The sequence below is a fragment of the Mycteria americana genome, chromosome 1, assembly GCF_035582795.1.
Source record: "Mycteria americana isolate JAX WOST 10 ecotype Jacksonville Zoo and Gardens chromosome 1, USCA_MyAme_1.0, whole genome shotgun sequence".
NCBI classification, from domain to species: Eukaryota; Metazoa; Chordata; class Aves; order Ciconiiformes; family Ciconiidae; genus Mycteria; species Mycteria americana.
Window position 1 is genome coordinate 82756398 of NC_134365.1, and position 21247 is coordinate 82777644.

General features: G+C 45.1%; 1 protein-coding gene across 1 annotated transcript; it reads left to right on the top strand.

The window, feature by feature from the left end:
• The first annotated feature begins 1598 nt into the window (after nt 1-1598).
• Nucleotides 1599-18658, top strand: ARHGEF5 (Rho guanine nucleotide exchange factor 5). Its single transcript, XM_075508480.1, has 14 exons — nt 1599-5193; nt 7027-7108; nt 7456-7520; nt 7840-8102; nt 9023-9183; nt 10092-10244; nt 11581-11710; nt 12599-12673; nt 14582-14671; nt 15002-15156; nt 15843-16004; nt 16418-16488; nt 16826-16930; nt 17211-18658. The coding sequence occupies exons 1-14, from the start codon at nt 1599-1601 to the stop codon at nt 17363-17365; spliced, it is 5262 nt and encodes a 1753-aa protein (XP_075364595.1). The 3' UTR covers nt 17366-18658.
• Nucleotides 18659-21247: the final 2589 nt, after the last annotated feature.

A 21247-nucleotide genomic window follows, 5' to 3' on the forward strand; every position in this document is an offset into this window, starting at 1 on the left:
ATTTTCTGCTTGTGAGTCTCCCGAGTTGAAATTGTCACACCTCCCCTCCCCCCCCCCCCCCGCCCCCCAACAGCAGTTGAAGATCTGGAAAAAATGCTATTCCTAAAATTTAGGGAAATTAGGAATGACAGAGAAAGAAATAGCGTATAGGTTTGGTTGTCTGTTTGAGCAAGAAAAGGAAATTGTTTTGCCTGAGCTTTGTGAATGGTCCAGAGCCAAGCCTTGGGCCTTTTTTTTGCCGCTAAACAGCTAGTGGGCTTTTACCTGAAGAAATGTGGAACAGTTTCTCTGACCAAAAGATGCAGGACTACACATTCGTGTCTGGAAACTTTGACATCTGTAAGATAGGATGAAGGAGGAGAACGCTGAAGCTTTATTCAGGGGGAAGTCTGACTGTGGCTGCACATTGCACAAGCTCTGGTATGACTGCAAGGGTACCCAGTGTATGTGAAGCAGCCCGAAGCAGCAGTTTGTAAGCCATTTCTGATAAGCAGGGGATAGGGAATAGAGAAAACAGGCTGGAACACTAGAGAAAGTGTCCCAAAGGCAGAAGAAAAGGGAGGGGAGCCACTAAGTTTTGTCTCTTTCTCATGTTTTTAAGGTAAGAATTGTGGGTCCAGGATAGGTAGAAGCCAGAAAGATAAAAGTGGTGAATCAGACCCTACCATCCTTTTCACAGACATTCCCAAGTGTACATTCCCTAGTGCTTTGTCATGTCTGAACTTCAAATGCAATAAGGGATAGGAAATTACACTATATCCTTTGGGAAACTGTCCAACAATCCTGAGATGACTTCCCCCCCACTCCCTACAAGAGTAGACTAAATGATGATATAGTTTCTCTTTGTAGTCTGTAGATATGTCAACACACACTAGAGGTACTCCTCTCAACCCATGTGGTTTACAGCCTGCAAATACCTCATGTCTTGTGTCATGTTCTAGTTATCTGTTAATCAAATTCTTACATTCCTATGTCTTGTTAATCAATTCCTGTGATCAGCTGCAGTAAGGCCCTCTGTTGTACAGACATACACAGAGATCTGTAAAGAGACATCAGCTCCACACTACGGGCCTTTCCCTGTTGAAATCGGAGATCTTTAAGACTCAGCTAGCCACTAGAAGAGGTCATGAGTATTTGTCCACCATGCCCCACAAAAATTAATGGAGATATTGATGATTTCCTTGTTCTCTGAATGCCTTCTGGTATCCCCTTTTGGGTTTGAGATAGATAGCTATGGCCAGCACTCTTTATAAGTTGCACTGCAGCCGTTACAGAGAGATCAGCATCTCTGCTCTTTCACCAAAGTCACTTTCTGGATTTGCATGTAAAACTAAAGACACTAGTAGTTTTATTTTGGTATTACTCTCATACTGCAAGCTTACATCAGATGTTTGCCTACTCTCAGTCTTGGTATTTGTTTCCCAACTCTTATCACCCACTAAGTATGTATTTTTGGGTTTGTTTTTGTTTTTGTTTTTTTTTTTTCCTCAGCTGCATTAGTACCTGTTTTTAAAAGTCTCTTAAGCCAGTTAGATCCACCATATCATTCTGTAATAGTAACAGAAAAATGCATTTTTCTTTAGCAGGATGTGTCACTGATGGAGTCTGAAGAAACCAGTGAGGGAGGTACCACTCCCCTAGAAGTCAGCAGCACCACTGGGGAAGCTTGGTATTCTATAGCAGTCAAAAGAGAGCATCATGCCTCTCATGCATCAGCCGAAATGAGCACCAGCCCATCTGACTCTGCAAAGGGTGCAGAGTTCATCACTCCTGAGGACTGTCTTTCTGCTCTAGGGAAAGCAGCAGAGATGTTGGGCAGACCCTCTAACCCTGTGCAAAAAGTGCCAGTAGGACTGGAACAAGAGCAAGGTGATGCAGAGCCTCAAAAGGGACTCTCAGAATTGGAAGGAGAAATGCTTTTAGAGGAGGGTGGACCGGATTGTTCTCTGAAACTTAAGCAAGTAGAGCTGGTTGACCTGGAAACCAACCAGGACTCTTCCTCTCTCAGCACAGTCCAGGATGGGCCAGCCCCTGGCAATGGCATCCTGCAGGCTGTGGACCTCAGCACTGAGTTTCCTCAGTGCCAGGCAGAACTGGCTTTTTGTGGCTCAGACCCTCAGGCCCAGCATCTGAAATCTCCTTTAGCTGATGCCATTTCCTCTCAGAGAGAGACACCTAAGTGCTTCTTGGTATGTAAAACCATTTCAGAGGGGCATTACAAGGCTGAGCCAATTCTGGATAAGATCTCCACAGATTCTTTGCAGGAGGTTGATACTGGTGCAGAGCAGAAGCAAAGCAGCAAAAAAGTGGCACCAGCAACTGATGAGCAACCTACCTCAGAGGAAGCAGTAGAGGACACGGCTAAACTTTACACTTCTGAAGATGCTAAGGAAAGCATAAGAGCACTCCAGGGTTTGGAAGAGAATACAGAGTCTTCCTCTTCCCATCAATTGTCTTTCACCTTAACAGATAACAGCCAAGTAAGTTCGCTACAAGAAGAAGGAAACATAGCTGGTGAAACAAGGAATAGCAGCATGGTCAAAGACCAGGGAACAGTAATGGTTCCTAAAGAAAACTCATCCACTTCCAAATGCCTTCATCTTGAAGATGATCACAGAAAAACAGAGGGCAGACCTGCCTCTCCGTCAGAGAGTGCCTTCCAAGTAAAGGATACTGCTAAAAAAATTGAAGAATTGAATGCTTCACAGCATAAGGAACTGGCACAGGAGGAGGCAGTGTCTGAACTTCAGCAGGAAGAGGAGAAGAAAAAGTGCAAAGAGCAGAATCTACCGGAAGAACAAAAATCTTTGGAGCCTAACAATCAGAAAAACAAGAAACAAAATGGGCAGGAACAACAACTGCAGAGGGAAGAGCTCAGAGTGGAGGAAGAGCTCAAACTGGAGGCTCTGTCATCAGCTTTTGGGTCAGAGGTATCTTCTGTTCCCAGGCATAATGTGGACTTGTGTAGTTTGGAGAATGTTTTTTTGGCTGAGCAAACAGGATCAGCATTTCTTCCTCAGGAACCTGTCTCTGTGGATCAGCATCCTGGTGAGGATGTACCACTGAAAGCTCATGTCACAGAAGCAGGTTCTGGATGTCAGCCACCTGCTGTCAGCCCTCTGTCCTCAAATAACCTTAACCCAGTGGGTGAAACTCCAATGGTGCCTCCACACACATGCCGTATCTCTGATGAGGCAGAAGACCTAGAAGACTCTGGCCGCTTTTCCATCGGTGGTCAGGATATTGGAGAAGCTGACTGGGATGACAGGAGAAGACTGGGCAGGGAGGATGAGCACAGTGATGGGCATGGAAATGCTGTCCAGAGGTTTGATAAAAGAGATGCATCACTCCATGGAGGCGTGGCAGTACCTTCTAGCGCAGAGAACCCAGAGGCTTCTGTTCCAGCACACCCTTCCTCTGTTACCAAGAACTTGGAGCCATCTGATCCCATAGATCCTCATCACATTACAGAAAATTTTGGAAAAGCTGACCTTCAGGACTTCATTCCAGCTTTAGCCTCACAGCTCACCTCTGTGGCTTCAACGTCTGGCCCACAGGAAGAAGGTGCTAGTGGAACAGCCTCTGTGACCCCTGAGGACTGTCCTGGCGCCAACCTGAACAAACTGCTGGACTCTGTAGAGAAGCCAGCCAACCAAGCCGCTTCTGTACAAGTGCGGGACCGAACATCAGGGGAAACTGCTATTGTAAGTACTGATCCAGGGAAGGCCAACACTTCCCACGAACTCCTTACTTCTGAGGAAGGCTTTCATGAAGACCTTAGTGGCCCGTCTTCTTTCTCTGTAATATACACGAGCTGTCTTCCTCTAGAGGGGAGCCTTCCTGGGGATAGGAGGACTGTGGCTATCGTTGCGGGGCCTCTGGAACCACTCCAAACACCAAGCAGGACTTCTACCCCCCTGAACCACCCAGAGACAATTCAGCAAAACCCCCCAGAAAAAAGTGCCATTATCCAAGGAAAAGAAACAGGAGCAAATGTGGATCATGAAGCACAGCAAATGCCTTTACTTGATCAGTCTGACTGCAGTTTAAACCAAAAAGAGCCTGGATCCAGAATCTCCAGTGTCCTGAGCACCCTAACGTGGCCCTCTGAAGAAGATATGGTCCTTGCTGTGAACCAGCAAGAACAACCTCTATCCCCTGTGTCCCACTCAAGCCTACCTCTGGTGTCTGAGCCTGATGCCAAACAGCTTCCTCATCCTCCTTCCCATCTCCAAAGCCTCAGTCAAGCTCAGGCCCCTGCACTTAATGCAAATCACCTTGCTCAACCTCCAGCCCTTGAAAGTTACCAGCCGCTGGCTCCTGTACCCTACTCGAGGCCACATCTCAACTGTGGTATGGACAATAATAAGTTACTAGCCATTCACCCTACTATAAGCCATCCTGTTTGGACTGCCGCTTCTGTGTCTGATTCTAACACTGTGGCCTCTGCTTCTGATGGAGAAGATGTAGCAGAGAAAGATGACCTTGTTCAAGTAACTAGAGAGTGGGATCTTGGTGACTCAGGTACCCATGATACAGAGACTTCTGATGACTCAGGGGTCAGTCTGTTAGCCAAAAGCTTTTCTGCTGTTGGAAATGAAGCATTGGCGGGCTGCTCTGACACCAGCCCTGAAACAGCAGACGAGCACATGGATATACAGTGTGGAAAATCCTCACCTGACCACCCTTCTTGGCCCTCGCTGGAAGGCCTGATAACATCCACAGACTCCAAGAGCAGAGACTCTGCACAGCTACTTCCAATGCTAGCATTCACCAATCCAATCCACTTCCTCCAGCTCAGCCCTCCATCACCGCCAACCACCAGAACAACCTGCCAAGAGGAGGTCTCAGGGGAGCTGCAATGGGAGCAACAGGCAGGCATTTTTGGTGTGGACACAAAGAACATCCAAGCTCCACTGGAAATCACAGAGAAAACAGAAGGTGAGAGGAGGGTCAAGCAAAGGCTGGAAGGAGGAGGAGGAGAACACCACTTGGTAGCTCAGCCAAAGGAGGAAATGCCCAGACATTCACCCTTGGAAAAATCATCAAGTTGGCCAGACAAAAAAACAATCAGGGTAGTTGCACAGGAGCCAGCAGCCAATCAAGAAAACCCAATTAAACGCCGAGTAAAAAGCAAGGACTGGCACCGTCAGGGCCTGAAGAGGATGTCAGTACCACCAGACATCTTGCAGCGTGAGTCCTCTCCTCCATTTCTCTCATGCCCCCTTCTCCCCCCCCCCTTATTGCAGATACCAAACCATAGGATTAAATTAAATTAAATAGGCAATGTGATAGAGAGGCATGAGAGCTGAGAGCTTGGCATCGCTCTTGTGCCTTTCTGGTAATACTCCTCACTCCAGGCCTGTAGCCCCCTTGCTGTCCTGCCCCACACTCCCCGCTTCCAGCTCTCCCCTAGTTCCTCTCTGCTGCCCTGTAGCCAGTAGGTTCTTGAGTAGCCCTTCTCTTGAGTAGGGCTGCACTTTGGGGCTCAGTCCCCTCATTTCACACTAACACCCACAACAGAGTGCTTATCTCACTTCACAGATCCCTCACCCCTCGACTTCGCATACAGTTTCTCTTCTCGTCCCTTTTCCGTGTTTAATGATCTGTCGCCTTTACTCAATAACACGGGCTATTTTGGCCTACCTGCAGGAGTGCATTTCTTGGTGGGGCTCAGTTCAGAGCTTCTGCTCATCATCTCTGCTGCCATCACATGGCCATTGCAAGCAGTAAAGAAAACGCATGCACACACCTTCAGTAGCCCATATCTGTTACCGCATATTTTAGTTCCTTGTTTATTTGCTACCTCCCTTTATTTTGCAACTGACACCTTTAGGTTCCAATTTGACCTTCTGAAAGAGAAGATCTTCCTGAGAACGTAGGATTTGGGATTACAGATAAGAATGCAAATTGGTCAAATCCAAGGTCCTAAGTTGCATAGAAGCCAAATCACTGATGTCACGAATAGAAAACATGCATCTTCTGTAATGCAGCTCATTCAGACAGTACTTACTGTCAAGATGTGTGTCTGCTCTTTATTATATCTTACGTGATCTTTAAACATACTTGCTTCTTCTCAGCTCTTACTTAGTTTATTTTCCAAGCTCCACAACATGCTGGATTTTTGGCACAGAGGAAAAGGAGGGGAGCATGGAGGTGTGTAAAAGGTTTGGCAGCACTTGAATCAAGATTTGTTCATGTGTTTGACCTGTAAATTCTTGGTTCCAAATTTTAAAACATTCAAGACAACAGTACTGTCATTTCCCTGACCCATACTTGCAGCTCAGTCTTTGGGCTTTCTTCCTCCTTCTGCTTCCACTGAATTTTATATAGAATTTCTTCACACCTTATTTAATTAAGTCTCTCACAAAACAAAAGAAAAATCCACACTTTCCCCATTTTACATAAACAGAAGATGACTAAAGCAGCAGTTTGTGAATGCTCACATAGTACATAAATGTGAGAATTGGATTACGGCATTCATTCTCAGGCTGCATTCCTTCTAAGACTCTTCACAGGAGTGACTTTGTTAGATGTCCAGCATTTCTGCCCCCAGAAGTCACTGAGAGGTTTTTGGGGCTCAATGTCCACAAAAGAAAGTCTTTCAGTCTTTCATGACTTTCAGACATGAGTAGTGACTTTGGGTCCATTGATCCTCTGATGCCTGGTCCGAGTTGCTGAAAGGGGAAAGGCAGCACCAAACAGGGCCCACAGGCTGTGTCTTCGCTTGGGCAACTGGAGAGGGAAGCTCTTAAGCGTTACTGTCATTGGCTTTTCATACAAAGAAAAAGGCTGACACTTTAAGCAATGTGGCTAAGTAACAGATGTAAAGTGTAAGTAATGTCAAGGATTATTAAAACCAGAATGTTTCTGACCCAGAAATAAAGGTCAGGAGGGCATCTGTACTCCAGCCTAAGACCACCACTTAGGTGTGGTATAGGTAAGTGGTATCTGTGTATCATTTGGATTGTAGCTTGACTCTAAAAAGGGACTTATGTGTTTACTTTCTAATTGTCTTATATGCAGAAATTCCTTCTGTTCCTTCAGAGGAAGAAGCTCACAAGGCACACAGGGAACCATCAGTCAGTTCAGAAACAGTTATATTGCGGTAAGTCTCTCAAAGGTCCCTTAGAATTTGCCCCCATCCCTGTGTAGCACAGACACTTTGTTCCTCAGGGACCAAAGATGATGATAAGGAGTAGAAAACTATAATAAAATTACTTAGGCCTGTGTTTCAGTCTATGTCCTCTGGGAGAGGACCCCTTGCAACAGCATTTCTGTCCCTTTAGGACAGTGTTTCCGTTAAGCCAAACTTTAAGTAAAGCATGTGGAACTTGAGCTTGTTGGAAAGGGAGGTCCTTCCTGTGACAGATCTGTTACTAAGATTTGGATAAGCCATCTCTGGTGCTGTGCTCTTCATTCACTCTTTGTTCCCAAATCCTTATTCCCTGACAGAGAGAAGAAACCTGTAGATGCAATGGAGAACTTCAAACGCCGGCACTCCAAACTGATCAACTCCTGTAAGTACCTTCTGCCTGAAATACTGTGGCAGACCCCTCTCCTCCATCATCTCTCACCCTTGCGGTGAGCACAAAGGAGAGGGGCTCCTGCCACATGGTAGCAAGGAGGGAGCATTAGAGGGCGGTGTTCAGTGGAGGCAGTGAAACCAGAGTCCTGCAGCATAGTCAGGCAGCTGGTGAGCTTTTCTTACAGCAGGTGCATGTGGTCTAATGTATTCAGTTATCCTAATGGGAGACAGTAACAGTTTTCTCCAGATTGAAGCAGAGGAGGGCGAGTAGCTGCTATAGAAAGTATAAATGTATATGCCTCTCTTCACAGCAAGATTGCTGTATCAGGAGTACAGTGATGTGGTTCTGAACAAGGCCATTCAAAGCCAGAAGAGAGTGGATTCTTTCGCAGAGGATATAGAGTCAAGTTTCCCAAGCTCCCCAAGGCTACGGAGGAAAGTGCTGTCTCCCCAGGACTCATATTTGCAACGTCTGTCTGTCTCATCTAATGCGTCCCTCTGGCAGGACATCCCCATGATACGGGGCAGCAGAATGCTACTCAACATGTCCCGTGATGAGCAGAAGCTGCAAGAGGTAATGGACAGATGTAACAAGGTAGATGGGTGGTCTGTAGTCAAGAAAGAGTCCCCAGAAGGGTGGTTAAAGTGGAGAGCAAAAATTCTGATGTGGGAATGCAGGTGGTCAAATGCAGAGGTCACTTCCACCCATGTAAGCAGTATGGGGATGTGGTACCAGTGCTTGTGAAGCAGTACAGTGCTGAAGTTCAGAACTGTAGAGAAAAGGAGCACTGAAGGATGGACTCTGGACCATATCAGTAACTTCATGAAAACAGACATGGTGAAATGGGAACAAGATAAAACAAGGAATTTTGAGCATGTTCAATGCAAAAGAGAGTATTAAAGTAGAAGACTTCCAGCATTCTCCCACACATAAGCTTGTGAGAGATGCTATTAAAATCACAGTGAATTGTAGTTCCTGTGGTAGAGTGTGAGTTTAACAAATTGACCTGTGCGAACCGCAGGGCTGAGAGGAAACAGGAAGATGTATGGGTTCAGCAAAATGGTACATAGAGAAACTGGGTAAGAAAAATGAGAGGAACTGAGAAGTGGATGGGAGGACCGAGAGAAAGACGTGAAAACAACAGCATGGGAAACATGATGAAGGAAAAAAAACGTGGATGATGCAGATGCTGGAAAATTTATGCGAGCATGTAAAACAGGGAACCTCGTGAAAGTGGAGTTGAGGGGAAATAAAAAGTAAAATGAGAGCTATTTTTCTTTTAAGTCATACCACAAGTCTGTCTTCTAAAGAAAGAAAGACTATATATAATGGCATGCTTGCCCTTCATTCCTAAAGCCTCTCTTCTGTAATTACACTCTACTTACATCATGTACTGGGAGGTTTTCTTGCTTTGCCCTGGTCTCCTCTCCGTAAGATTCCTCGCAGACTTGCATAGTCTACTGATGCTCTGCTCCCTTATTTCATCTCTCAAGGCCAAGTTTGAGTTGATAATGTCTGAGGCTTCATACCTGCGCAGTTTAAATGTGGCAGTGGATCACTTCCAGCGATCAGCAGAGCTCCAGGCAATGCTCACCAATCAAGAGCGTCAGTGGCTTTTCTCCCGCCTTCATGATGTACGCGATGTCAGCGCCAGGTGAGATATGGCCCTTTGCTTCCAGGACTAACACCCTCCATGAAGCACAGATACAGCCCATCATTTCCATCAATAACATCTCTCACTCCTGTTCTGTGTGTTCACTGACCTTCAGGGTAGATACACACACATAGCACTTTGTTATTGCATACCAACACCGCCCTAAAAGGAACATTCACGTTTTTGGGTGGCAGGGCAATGTAAATCTTGGTGTTAAGTCCCAGATATTATGGTGCAGTTGTACATAGAGCTCATTGCAGGAGATCAAAATGTTCAAAATGCTACTGTAGCCATGCGCTATTGGCTTCAAGTACAACTAAACTTGATTAACTATAGACCTCAGCCCAAACCAAATGCAGCTCCTGCCAAATCCAAGACAAAAGAAGCAGCTGCATGAGCCCTGACCAAAAAAAAAAAAAGGAGAGGGGGGAAAAAAAAGTCAGTTACAGCCATCACTTGACAGAACCTAATGTGAATCAGTTGAGCATAAGTCATAAAATGTAGACATGACCCCACATGCAAGGAATCCTGTATGTTGTAGGATTCTGTTCTGCTTTTCTCCTGCAAGGCTTGGCTACATATATCGCTAAGCTAGTAAGGTTTGCTGCTGCCTTTTCCATTTCTACTAGTGGGATTATTCTGGTGGTGTCTTAATTTTCAGTTGTTTCCTGACCATGTCTTTAGAAGTATGACCTCTCAAGAACAGAGGTCTTTTGCCTCTGCTTCTTCCTTGCTCGTATCTAGCCCTACATTGTCATTGTACAGCATTATGCTCTCTCTAGAAGTAAACAGCTGTCTTGCACTTATATGTGGGCTGTCAGGATTTTACAGAACTGAGGATGTTCCTGCTTTACTAAATTACACTGGTATTTCCCTCTCCTTTATGGTACCGCAACCATGTGCTGCAGTTTCCTTTTTGACTTGGAGGAGAAATTTGAGGAGGACATGTTCACCTTCCATGTGTGCGATGTGGCTCTGAAACATGCCCCTGAGTTCCGCAGGGTATATCTACCATATGTAACAAACCAGACATATCAGGAGCAAACCTTCCAGCGGTTACTGTAAGTTTTCTCATTTGTTGCACCCTTCTCCCCCCTTACTTCCTTGCTGTACCTTGAATATTTACTCTTTCAAACAAAGGGGAATGCTGCAGGTACAGGCTGTTGGCCAGTGCTCTCACTACACCCCCAGAAGAACAGGCAGGAACCTTCTTCAATTCAGTGGCACTTGGGACAGCAGGACAGAGCTGCTGCAGGCTCCTCTCCCATAGCATTGGAAAGGGAAAGAATAATTAATATATGATTCTATTGCAGGCTATTCTCTCTGTCTACCCTCTACTGAAGAGAGCAAAAATTACTGTCCTGGATAACAGTTTTCAGTCTGTGGTTTTCAGACTACTAAGAACTAGAAAGTGATAATTTCAAGTGAAACTTCCAACCTCAACCATTCTGTGATTCTGTAATAAGGAAAAATATGGCTGCTGTCAGTAAGCTTAAACTGGCTATCCAGGAGTCTTTAAAATGGATTGAAAATCCTGGGGCCAGAGAACATCATCAGTCTCTCTTGCTCTGGGTGTTGGAGTGGAACATCTCTTGCCCTCCTGTTCTGTAGCATTAATCAGGCATGGGCCCAGTCCTGAGCAAGGTTTCCTTGCCACTTCTGCACTGCTTCCCTTCGTAACAACCCAATTCCAGTGAAGCTACAGTGATTCCCCTAGAAGACACTGTTCCCAACAGGCTTATTCAGGCACTGTCTCTGGGTGCTGCTGACTGGGAGAGATCTAGTCTCACAATTGATTCCCTTCAGGGAAGGCTCAGTTCCACACAGAAAGGTCCTCCAGGATATTGTCTAGGGCAATGTCTACTGGGCCTACAGCCTTCTTCCCCAACTCTTCAGGGATGTGGAATTGGCTATTCTGGTGGCTGATGCCACTCTCATACCATTAGCCTTTTATCTGCTACTGCCCAACATGGAAAAATGGATGGCAGTGGCTGTGTCTAAGAGGGTAAGAAAGACATTAGGGGGGAAGGCAGCTCCTCTCAGGAGTAGCAAGAGAGGGGGAGGCAGCTGTTTCCAGCCCCTGGAGCTGGACAAACCACTGCTGCCTCTGTGAAAGGTGCCCTACTGATAGAGGGGCATTGAAATGTAGATGTTACTTCTGGCTTTTATTCCAGAGGGCTGTGGCAGAAAGAGGAAAGACAGTTTTACTGCCATCCTGTAGCTGTTAGAAACCCATACTTGCTCTTCCTCAGCATAGTGGCACAGTTTCTTGACATCTCTTGCCCCAGGGACAAAGCCTGACTGTTGGGAGTACTCCAACTCACTGAAATCTGATACTAGGAAGACTATTTATTTGCTCTGATGCCAGGATGTCTTCTTTCTTTATCACTCCCACAGAAATGGAAATGCAGGGTTCCAGCAAGTCCTGGAGAGACTGGAAAGCGATCCAGTATGCCAGCGCCTCTCACTTAAATCCTTCCTCATCCTCCCGTTCCAGCGCATCACTCGACTCAAACTCCTCCTACAGGTAACTGTGTTGATTTTCTGCTTTCCTACAGTTTCTCTCAAGCTGACCCTTCTTCAAGTCTGAAAGTCAAATATGAGCTAGCTCCAAGCGCTGGGTGGAAGGACTGCATACAGCCCTTCATGTTGCATCTGTGACAAGTTTGGCAAGATGCTCTAAAGCCACTGTTGTGTATATTGTGAAAATGCCTTTGCAAAAACAAACACGTTTTGTCATTGTACAAATGCCTGCTGTACATTAGACCAGCACCATGAGTTGGATATGGTAGCCTGAGTGAGGCAATGCAGTTTGTATATCGGTTAGGACTTCGTTGCAACACTACTTCAATTGTACTCCAATAAATAATTTATGGACTCTTCTGAGAACTTGTTGATTTACATTTTATTGAACTCTTTTGGCTTCCTGCTAGGAAAACAAAGAAAGGGTTCCTTGGCTGCCCTCTGGAAGGCAGCCTGTCTCTACTCTTTGCCTGCAATAGGAACCTTCCAGACAGGGAACCAGCAAGTCCCTAATGAATTAATTTTGAGCTCTTTCTATGAAATTCCTCTTTTTGATTATTTGAGCCTTTTTTTAACAGGAGAAAAGGAGTATTAGGCAAAGAACAATTCTGCGCATAAGGTCGTTTGTGCTTGAATTAGTGGTTGCTTCCTATGCCATGTAACTTGTACATGATAGTTAATACAATTTAGATGTTTAGGGATGCCCGTTCAATGCAGCTTATCAGTGGCATTCTGCATGTCAAATTTCTGGCCTTGTTATCTCCACATCTAATCACCTACCACTGCTTTAGTTTCCCTTGAGGCTGGTATCTTGGTGTTTCCTACACCTCCCAGATACATATATGTCCAGTTTTCCCTGTTTGCATTATGAAAAACATCTTTTCTCATGCAGAATATCCTGAAGAGAACTCGGCTGGGGTCTGAGGAGGAAGTGCAAGCAACACAGGCCTATGATGCACTTGAAAAGGTAAGACCGTCAACCTGTTCTGCAGCCCTGCGGAAAGGGATCTGGGGGTTTTGGTTGACGCTACCCTCAATATGAGTCAACAATGTGCCCTGGCAGCCAAAAGGGCCAACTGTATCCTGGGATGCATGAAGCACAGTATAGCTAACCAGCTGAAAGAAGTGACTGTCCCACTATACTCAGCATTGGTGTGCCCTCACCTCAAGTACTGTGTGCAGTTTTGGGCTCCACAGTATAAGAAGGATGTAGAAATATTAGAATCTGTCCAAAGGAGGGCAACAAAGGTGGTGAAAGGACTAGAGGGCAAGACTTACGAGGTGCATCTGAGGATACTAGGTTTGTTCAGCTTAGAGGAGACTGAGGGGTGACCTCATTGCTGTCTACAGCTTTTTCATGAGGGGGAGTAGAGGGAGGTGCTGATCTCTTCTCTCTGGATGCAAGGGAATGGCTTAAAGCTGTGTCAGGGGAAGTTCAGATTGGATATTGGGAAAAAGCTCTTCATGGAGAGGGTGGTCAAGCACTGGAACAAGCTCCCCAGGAAAGTGGTGATGGCCCCAAGCCTGTCAGTGTTCAAGAAGTGTTTGGACAACACCCTTAGATACATGGTTTAACTTCCAGTTTGCCCTGTGTGGAGTCAGGAGTTGGACTCGATGATCCTCATGGGTCCCTTCCAACTCAGGATACTCTGTGATTCTCAACAGCCATGTTGCGTCACGCAGCTGCAGGGCACCGAAGTGGCCCTGTCCTTTTCATTGATACTCACCCTTGTCAAGGGCCCTTGTCATTGATCCTCACGAGTAACAAATTAGTGTGTTCATGTGACTCCCCTGCATTGTGCAGTGGTAGCTGTGAGCAGAAAACACTAAAGCAGGAGCCAGCTGGGATGGGACTGAACCTGCACCAATGATACCGAACTACTTTTTTCAGGACTCACTCTTTCCAGTCTCCAAACCGCCATTCCCCCTTTGCGTTCCTTACCTTTGTCTCTAATTAGTGATCAACTCCCACCCTAGCCCCCACATGAAAGTCTTGCTTTAAAAAAAAAAAAAAGGCATGGCAAGACATTGCTCTACTTGATTGCATCCCTTTCTCTATCCTATTTATTACAGAGACAAGATTTAAAGTCTTCTGGGACAACTCGTTATCTAAAATTTGTACAATAGCGTAAGGTAGACTTGTTCCTATCTAGTGATGATTTGACCTTTTTGGAGTGTCACTCCCTTCCTTACAATCTCTTCCCTGTTCACCACAAACCTAAAGACCAGTTCAACATGATGCATACCTCCTCAAAGCTCTTAGGACTGCACTTGCATGCTGCACAGCTCCCAAAGCACTGCAGTCTGAGGTGGGTGGGCAGCATGCCATAGACTGAAATCCTTAGACTCCAGCTGTGTTCAAGCCAGCATTATCTCTGTGACACTGTTATGCAGCTGCCCTGTATCACCTCAGGCGGCTACGTAGGCTGCTTATATGCAGAAGTACCTCTGTTTCATTGTGTCCTGTCCTCACAGGTACTGGCAACGAGCTCTGGGTTTTGGAAAATTGGGGCTGATGTTTATCTAATCAGCCTCCTGTGTTTACAGTGGAGCATCTAGTAAGAGCTGCTTCCAAATGACCAGCAATTCAACCTTTGTCACCTGAGAGAGATGTCTGTAGTATTCCCCCCAGTATCCCAAAGTTAAAACAATACTTACCACAGAGGCTTCCTCTAAAGAATACCTTCCTTAAAGAAGGATGATCATTGTAGGTATGGAGACGTTTAGTATGCTCACCTGGAAAAATACATTTTTTTGCAGGAGGATGCCTAAGGAATTGTCGCTTACACTGACTCTTGAGGGGCTCCTGGGAGTAGTACTGATCCCACCAGGCAGTTCTGCTCCCACCTCACTCATCGTCTGTTTTCCTCTGCAGCTCATCAAGGACTGCAATGAAAATGTCCAGCGCATGAAGAGCACTGAAGAGCTGATCTACCTCAGCCAGAAGATTGAATTTGAGTGCAAGGTGAGCTTGTCCATTCCCTGGGCCTTGCTCTAGCCTAATGTGTGGAAAGAGAGAAAATGCAGTGTCACCTGCGCTTACTTTTTGTTCTCCTCTCCAATATACGCAGAACTGTTGAACCAGAATATCATACACAGGTCAGCTCTTCATCAGTGCTTCCCTTGCCCAATCATTTGTGTCAGCCTTCAGCTGAAGGTGCCTACCATGACTTACACCTGTCCAGCTGGAGAGGTGAAAGCACACTTCCTCTAGAGCAAGGCGAAAATGTAAATCCAAAACTCATTCTGATTTCCTTGTACACGCTTGACATAAGTGTTTATTTCTGTCTTGCAGATATTCCCACTCATCTCACAGTCGAGGAGACTTGTGAAGTGTGGTGAGTTGACGGCACTGGACTTCAGCACCCTGAGTCCAAAATGGAAAGTCACCACCCGTCCCATCTACCTACATCTTTTCAATGACTGTCTGCTTCTGTCTCGGCCGAAGGAGTGAGTGCTTCAACACAATTCTTGCTGCCCCTTCTAAAATACCTGTCTCTTTCTGAGTCTGTGCTTTGGTGAAAGAGTCCTTTCCCTCTGCCTGCCAGCAAGTGGCAGCATTTGTCAAGTCGCTCTCCTAACCCTACATTATGTGAGTATCATGCAAGTATGTGGAATCTGATATGCCCAACTCTTAATTGCAACATGTGATAATATAATAAGGTATCTTCTGGTCCCTAGTGCAACATTTCTATTCTGCCTCTCCATCTCTATCATGTGAAACACTTTAATAATAACCATTTATTCTAGTTTTACTTGGTAAATAACTTCTTCCTAAAGGACACTATGACCATTAGTGAATGGGCAAATCACTGGTTTGTCAAGAAACTAAGGGAGTTGTTGGCTGGTTGTGTTGGGGTTTTGGGGGGTGGTGGTGGTTTTGTTTTTAAGCTGTAAGCTATCAAAAAAATTCTGACAGGACAGAGCTTAGTATTTCTACCCTTTTCATTAAGTCCCCTCTCTTATTAATGCCTTCTGAGATTTCTTGCAAGAACAAAGCTTAAGGTGCCTGAAACTGATGAAGACTTATTAAAAGCTTTTTGCTTTCCTGACATCAGAAAACAACATGGACTCACTTTGTAACCCTCATCACCTTAAAATTCACAACTTGTTTTGTTCCTCCTCTTTACCTGCAGGGGTGGACGTTTTGTTGTGTTTGATCATGCTGCTTTCTCAGATGTGCGTGGGGAGAAGTGCGAGATGAAACTGCATGGAACAAACAAAAATGTTTTCCGTCTCTTTCTACTTCAGAATTATCAGGGAAAGAGAGTGGAGTTTTTGTTTCGTACAGAGACACAGTAAGAGCTCAAGGCTACCCTCAGTATATCCCGTTACCATAGTCAGACACCTCCTAGGAGCCTGATGGTTGTTCCTCAGCTACCCAAATGCTGAAATATGAAATGCAGCTGTTGAGCAGAGGACTTGAAAAACATCCTCTTGCCATAACAAGCCCCTAATGAACCACCTTGCTCCTCTCTTATCATAGCTGCTCATACAATACTATGATGTTATGTCATAACATCAGCCTCCAAAAATGGGAGGTTTTGCCTTTTCCCATCCCCTTTCTCTACTTCCACTTTCTCTGCTTCCCCCATGTACCCCCTCCCTGACCCCTCCTGTCAGCAAACCTGTACACACACACCCCCATTGCCGTCATCGGACTGCTATCCCTCACATTGAATCCTGACACCTATCTGGTGATGTTTTCCAGCAGTGAGAAGCTGAGGTGGATCTCTGCTTTGGCTCCTCCGCGAGGAGAATTGGACCTCCTGGAATGCCCTGGTGAGACTGCTCTGCTACTACAGCAATGGGGATGGTCTGGCTCAGAGGAGTTGGAGTTACTGTGAGGTGGAACATCCCAGAAAAGACTCCAAGGCAGAATACTTGCCTTTTTGTAAATGAAGATGATATTGATGGGGTTTCCCTCAGTGCCAGGTTCTGCCAGTTACTTTACCTATTTCTACTCCTCATATTAGGTAGAAGACCTGTAGTCTCCCTTCCAATTCTCTGCTCTTTATAGTGTTCGGGCAGTCCCTTATCCCCTACCTCCTCTGGGGCTGATGCACACAGGTTTACTGTTGCTTTCTAGTATACCATTATGATCTTTCCTCCCCTTTAGATGCACCACAGGTTCAATGCATAAAGACTTACAAGGCTCGGGAAAATGATGAGCTGGCTTTGGAGAAAGCAGATATCATCATGGTTATGCAGTACAGCAATGATGGTGAGCGGAATGGGCAATGGCTATCTTAAATTATGGGTAGGAAGTTACTCTAGTAGTGTAAAGCAATACAATACAATCAGACTTCAGAAGGAGCCTCTCATTCCTGATTGTTGGACTGAGAGGATGAAGAGACTCTTCATCTTCATTAAGACACTTTATTTGGAAGCTGAAAGGGGATCTTTTTCTTTGATCTTAGGGCCTTGTTGGAGGGGGCTTTTTGGGAAGAATGAAAAAATGTTTGACTGTTTTGCCTCATGTTGTGCTTTTCCCCACACCGCAGGATGGATGGAAGGAGTAAAACTTTCAGACCGGGAGAGAGGCTGGTTCCCCTCAGAACACGTGGAACTCATCTCCAGCAAACATGCACGGCAGAAGAACCTGAAGGAGGAACAACGTGTGAAGAATGCCAAGCAGCAGGTCTTCTGCAAGAAATAAGACTCTACTTTGCTTGGACCTGTACAGTCTCCCTGCCATGGGGAAACCATCTTTTTTTCTATTGTGCCTCAGAAGAAACGCCTCTGCGAAGAGCATAATACAGCACTTTGACAGAACCAGGTGCTTTTTGCCAAAGAAAGCAGGAATTCAATCAGGAAAAATCATTCACTTCCGCTGTGTCACCAGGACTACGGCAGCAGTAGGAAGAAAAAGTTGCATGTATTGCTTGCTTTGTGGTAGTAGGGAGGGACTTTAATCGGACTGAGGTCTGGGATCTGGACTTCTGAAAATATATTCCTGGTTTTGCCACTGACAAGTTGCAGGACCTTGGGCAAGTCACTTCAGAATTCTGCCTCAGTTTTCCCATCTGTGAAATGGGGGTAACCTTACCTACCTCACTGGATGTTGTGAGGCTAAATTCACTAGTATTAGCATACTAAGAGCTTTGAGTTCCTGAGAAGGAAGGTGCTAAGTGCAAAGCACAATATAATGAGGAGAGTTTTCCATTTGAATATCCTCTTGATATCTTGATGGTATTGATCTCCATAGCGTAATTTCCATTTAGAACAATTTACCTATTTGATCGTGCAAGTCTACTGGTTTTTAGCTAGGCAAATATTTCATTGTACCTAAGTTTACACTCAGTCTCGGCATACTGTTATAGAGTCCTTGACAGCATTAGAAAATCCAGTTGAGTTAAGTGAAGTTTTCAGAAGCCACTGTGATGATTTCTCCCACCTTAAGAGGTACCAAGCTGAAGAATGTTTCACAAAGGTCACCTCTTTTGAACAAGTGTCCCAGTAAGCCATCTGAAATGACCCTTTTTTACTCTGCCTCCCACTCAAAGTAGAACAGTGACTTTTGACAAAGATTTTTATTATGTGTTGGTACATGCCCTGTACAAAATAACCATGACTAGGCATATGCAATGAAGTGGCACTTTCCTGCTGCTCTTAATCTGATAGCTGATGTGGTATTGCATGCACCATTTTGCACACTTATAGAAAACACTGAGATATTTAGCCACTGTAGATAAAGTCAAAATACGTGCCAGGGACTTTGTTCTTTTTTAGAAGTCTCTGGTTTTAAGTCCAGTTTACATGCAGTCCTGCTTTTGTGCAGAACCTGTCTATTTGAGGACGTGCCTTCAACTGTAAAATACTGTTTCTGTGTTAAAGTGTTTGCATTCAGTTCAATCAATGCAAGATCAAGTATAAGAATCAAAACACCAAAGAAAGCAACGTGTAGCCTTCTTGCATTTAATATATTTGAAGAATTAGTTATCTTCAGATCTCCAGCTTTCTGTCTCTGTAACATTCTGCCTTTAATTCCCATTTATGTTGTATCTAGTATAGCTTATTACAGCCTATTTATATCAATAATTTTAGCTGGATTAAAAAAAAAGTTGCTTCTAGTCCTAATAAACTCATGCACTTCTCCAGTTAAAAGAAACAACTTTCTGCTTTCCTTGTTACTTGGGTTTTAATCTCAAATATAAGTAATTCAATATATTCAGTATTTTCATTATTTTTCCATATAACTCTCCTTTCTAAGTGAGTATTAAGTACAAATAGCTATACTTAGCAGAGGCAGTGAAGAAAGCTTGCTTTGCTAGCCATACCCGAAGATTCTTCAGAGCGTTATCACCAGCCCTGAAGTGACAGCTGCTGCAGGTTCCATAGTGGTGTTAGTCATCAGTATATCAAGGTAAGCTAAAGGGGTGACCTACAGAGGATGGGAGTCCAGTCCACTATACCCAGTAAGACAGGATGCAATTATTTGATTGTCTTTTAATCTATGGTCCAGACTACAATCTGCATACACTTCTTTTTTTTTCCTTAGAAGAACTGAAGCTGGTCCCTAGCTAAGAACAAAAGCAAAGCCTTACCTCAAACTTAAGTGACATCATGGCTTGGACGGGTGTACTCTTCGCTGGGTAAAGAACTGGCTGGACGGCCGGGCCCAGAGAGTGGTGGTGAATGGAGTTTACTCCGGTTGGCGGCCGGTCACAAGCGGTGTTCCCCAGGGCTCGGTGTTGGGGCCAGTTCTGTTTAACATCTTTATCAATGATCTGGACGAAGGGATCGAGTGCACTCTCAGTAAGTTTGCAGACGACACCAAGTTGTGTGGGAGTGTTGATCTGCTGGAGGGTAGGCAGGCTCTGCAGAGGGACCTGGACAGGCTGGATCGATGGGCTGGGGTGAATTGTATGAGGTTTAACAAGGCCAAGTGCAAGGTCCTGCACTTGGGCCACAGCAACCCCATGCAACGCTACAGGCTTGGGGAAGAGTGGCTGGAAAGCTGCCTGGCAGAGAAGGACCTGGGGGTGTTGGTTGACAGCCGCCTGAATATGAGCCAGCAGTGTGCCCAGGCGGCCAAGAAGGCCAATGGCATCCTGGCCTGTATCAAAAATAGCGTGGCCAGCAGGACTAGGGAAGTGATTGTGCCCCTGTACTCGGCGCTGGTGAGGCCGCACCTCGAATACTGTGTTCAGTTTTGGGCCCCCCACTACAAGAGGGATATTGAGGTACTGGAGCGCGTACAGAGAAGGGCAACGAAGCTGGTGAAGGGTCTGGAACAGAAGTCTTATGAGGAGCGGCTGAGGGAGCTGGGACTGTTTAGCCTGGAGAAAAGGAGGCTGAGGGGAGACCTCATCGCTCTCTACACCTACCTGAAAGGAGGTTGTAGAGAGGTGGGGGTCGGTCTCTTCTCCCAGGTAACAAGTGATAGGACAAGAGGAAATGGCCTCAAGTTGCGCCAGGGGAGGTTTAGACTGGATATTAGGAAATTTTTCTTCACCGAGAGGGTTATCAAGCAATGGAACAGACTGCCCAGGGAAGTGGTTGAGTCGCCATCCCTGGAGGTATTTAAAGGACGTTTGGATGAGGTACTTAGAGACATGGTGTAGTGATGGTTTTTGGCAGTGTTAGGTTTATGGTTGGACTCGATGATCTTAAAGGTCTTTTCCAACCTATATGATTCTGTGATTCTGTGATTCTGTGATCAGAGTTATAATCCTCAACAAGACCCATAAGTGGTCAGAGATCCAAAATACCTGCTTGTTCCAGGCTGTCATTAATATATGCAATACACAAGTCATCAGGATCACCAGTGTCTCAACAGGGATACAGAACACTGCCATGGGATCAATTCAGTACCTGCCCATGTAAGGTCATCTTATTCAGGCAGTCTGAGATATCCCATATCCATGTCAGCTTCACCTTTGCTACTTTTATCATGAGGAGGCAGGCTGCAGATACTACCATTCTAAATCAGAAGTCATCTTGTTAAACATTGTAAAAGTCAAGAATTCTTTACTCTTTCAACTTCTGCTCTCAAAAACAAGCAGGTGTGTTGTTCATTAGAATGAACAATAGAAACCACCTGTCCCAAGGGGGTTTCTATGTTAAATTCCATATATTCTTGTTAAAATTCTTGTTGAGATAGGAAACTTCAAGGCCACTGTTGTTGTGACTGACAGGACTTCTATACTGTTTAACTAGTTGGATCAAAGGTTAACTTCTCCCCATCACAGGTACAGCCCTTATTTCCTGTTGTCAGGTTTTTGTATGTTTAGGAACATTTAAAGGTCAGCTTATGCTTCCAAGAATAAGTGCTTATACCCTGGTTTACTTTGATTTCTTACATTCAACTTCTCACTATTCAGTTACATTTTTAGCCCCAGCACCATCCTGCCATCAAAATCCATAAACAAATCTGCACTGAATTGCTTCATGCTTTTTGAAACTGATTACCATCTCCTTGGTTTGGACAAATGAGTACAGTATCACTTACAACTGCACATTCAGGAGGCAGGAATCAAGTTGACAGAGTATCCACTGCATCCACTACAGTCTTAATTATGAGTCAGGGTCTCTCCCT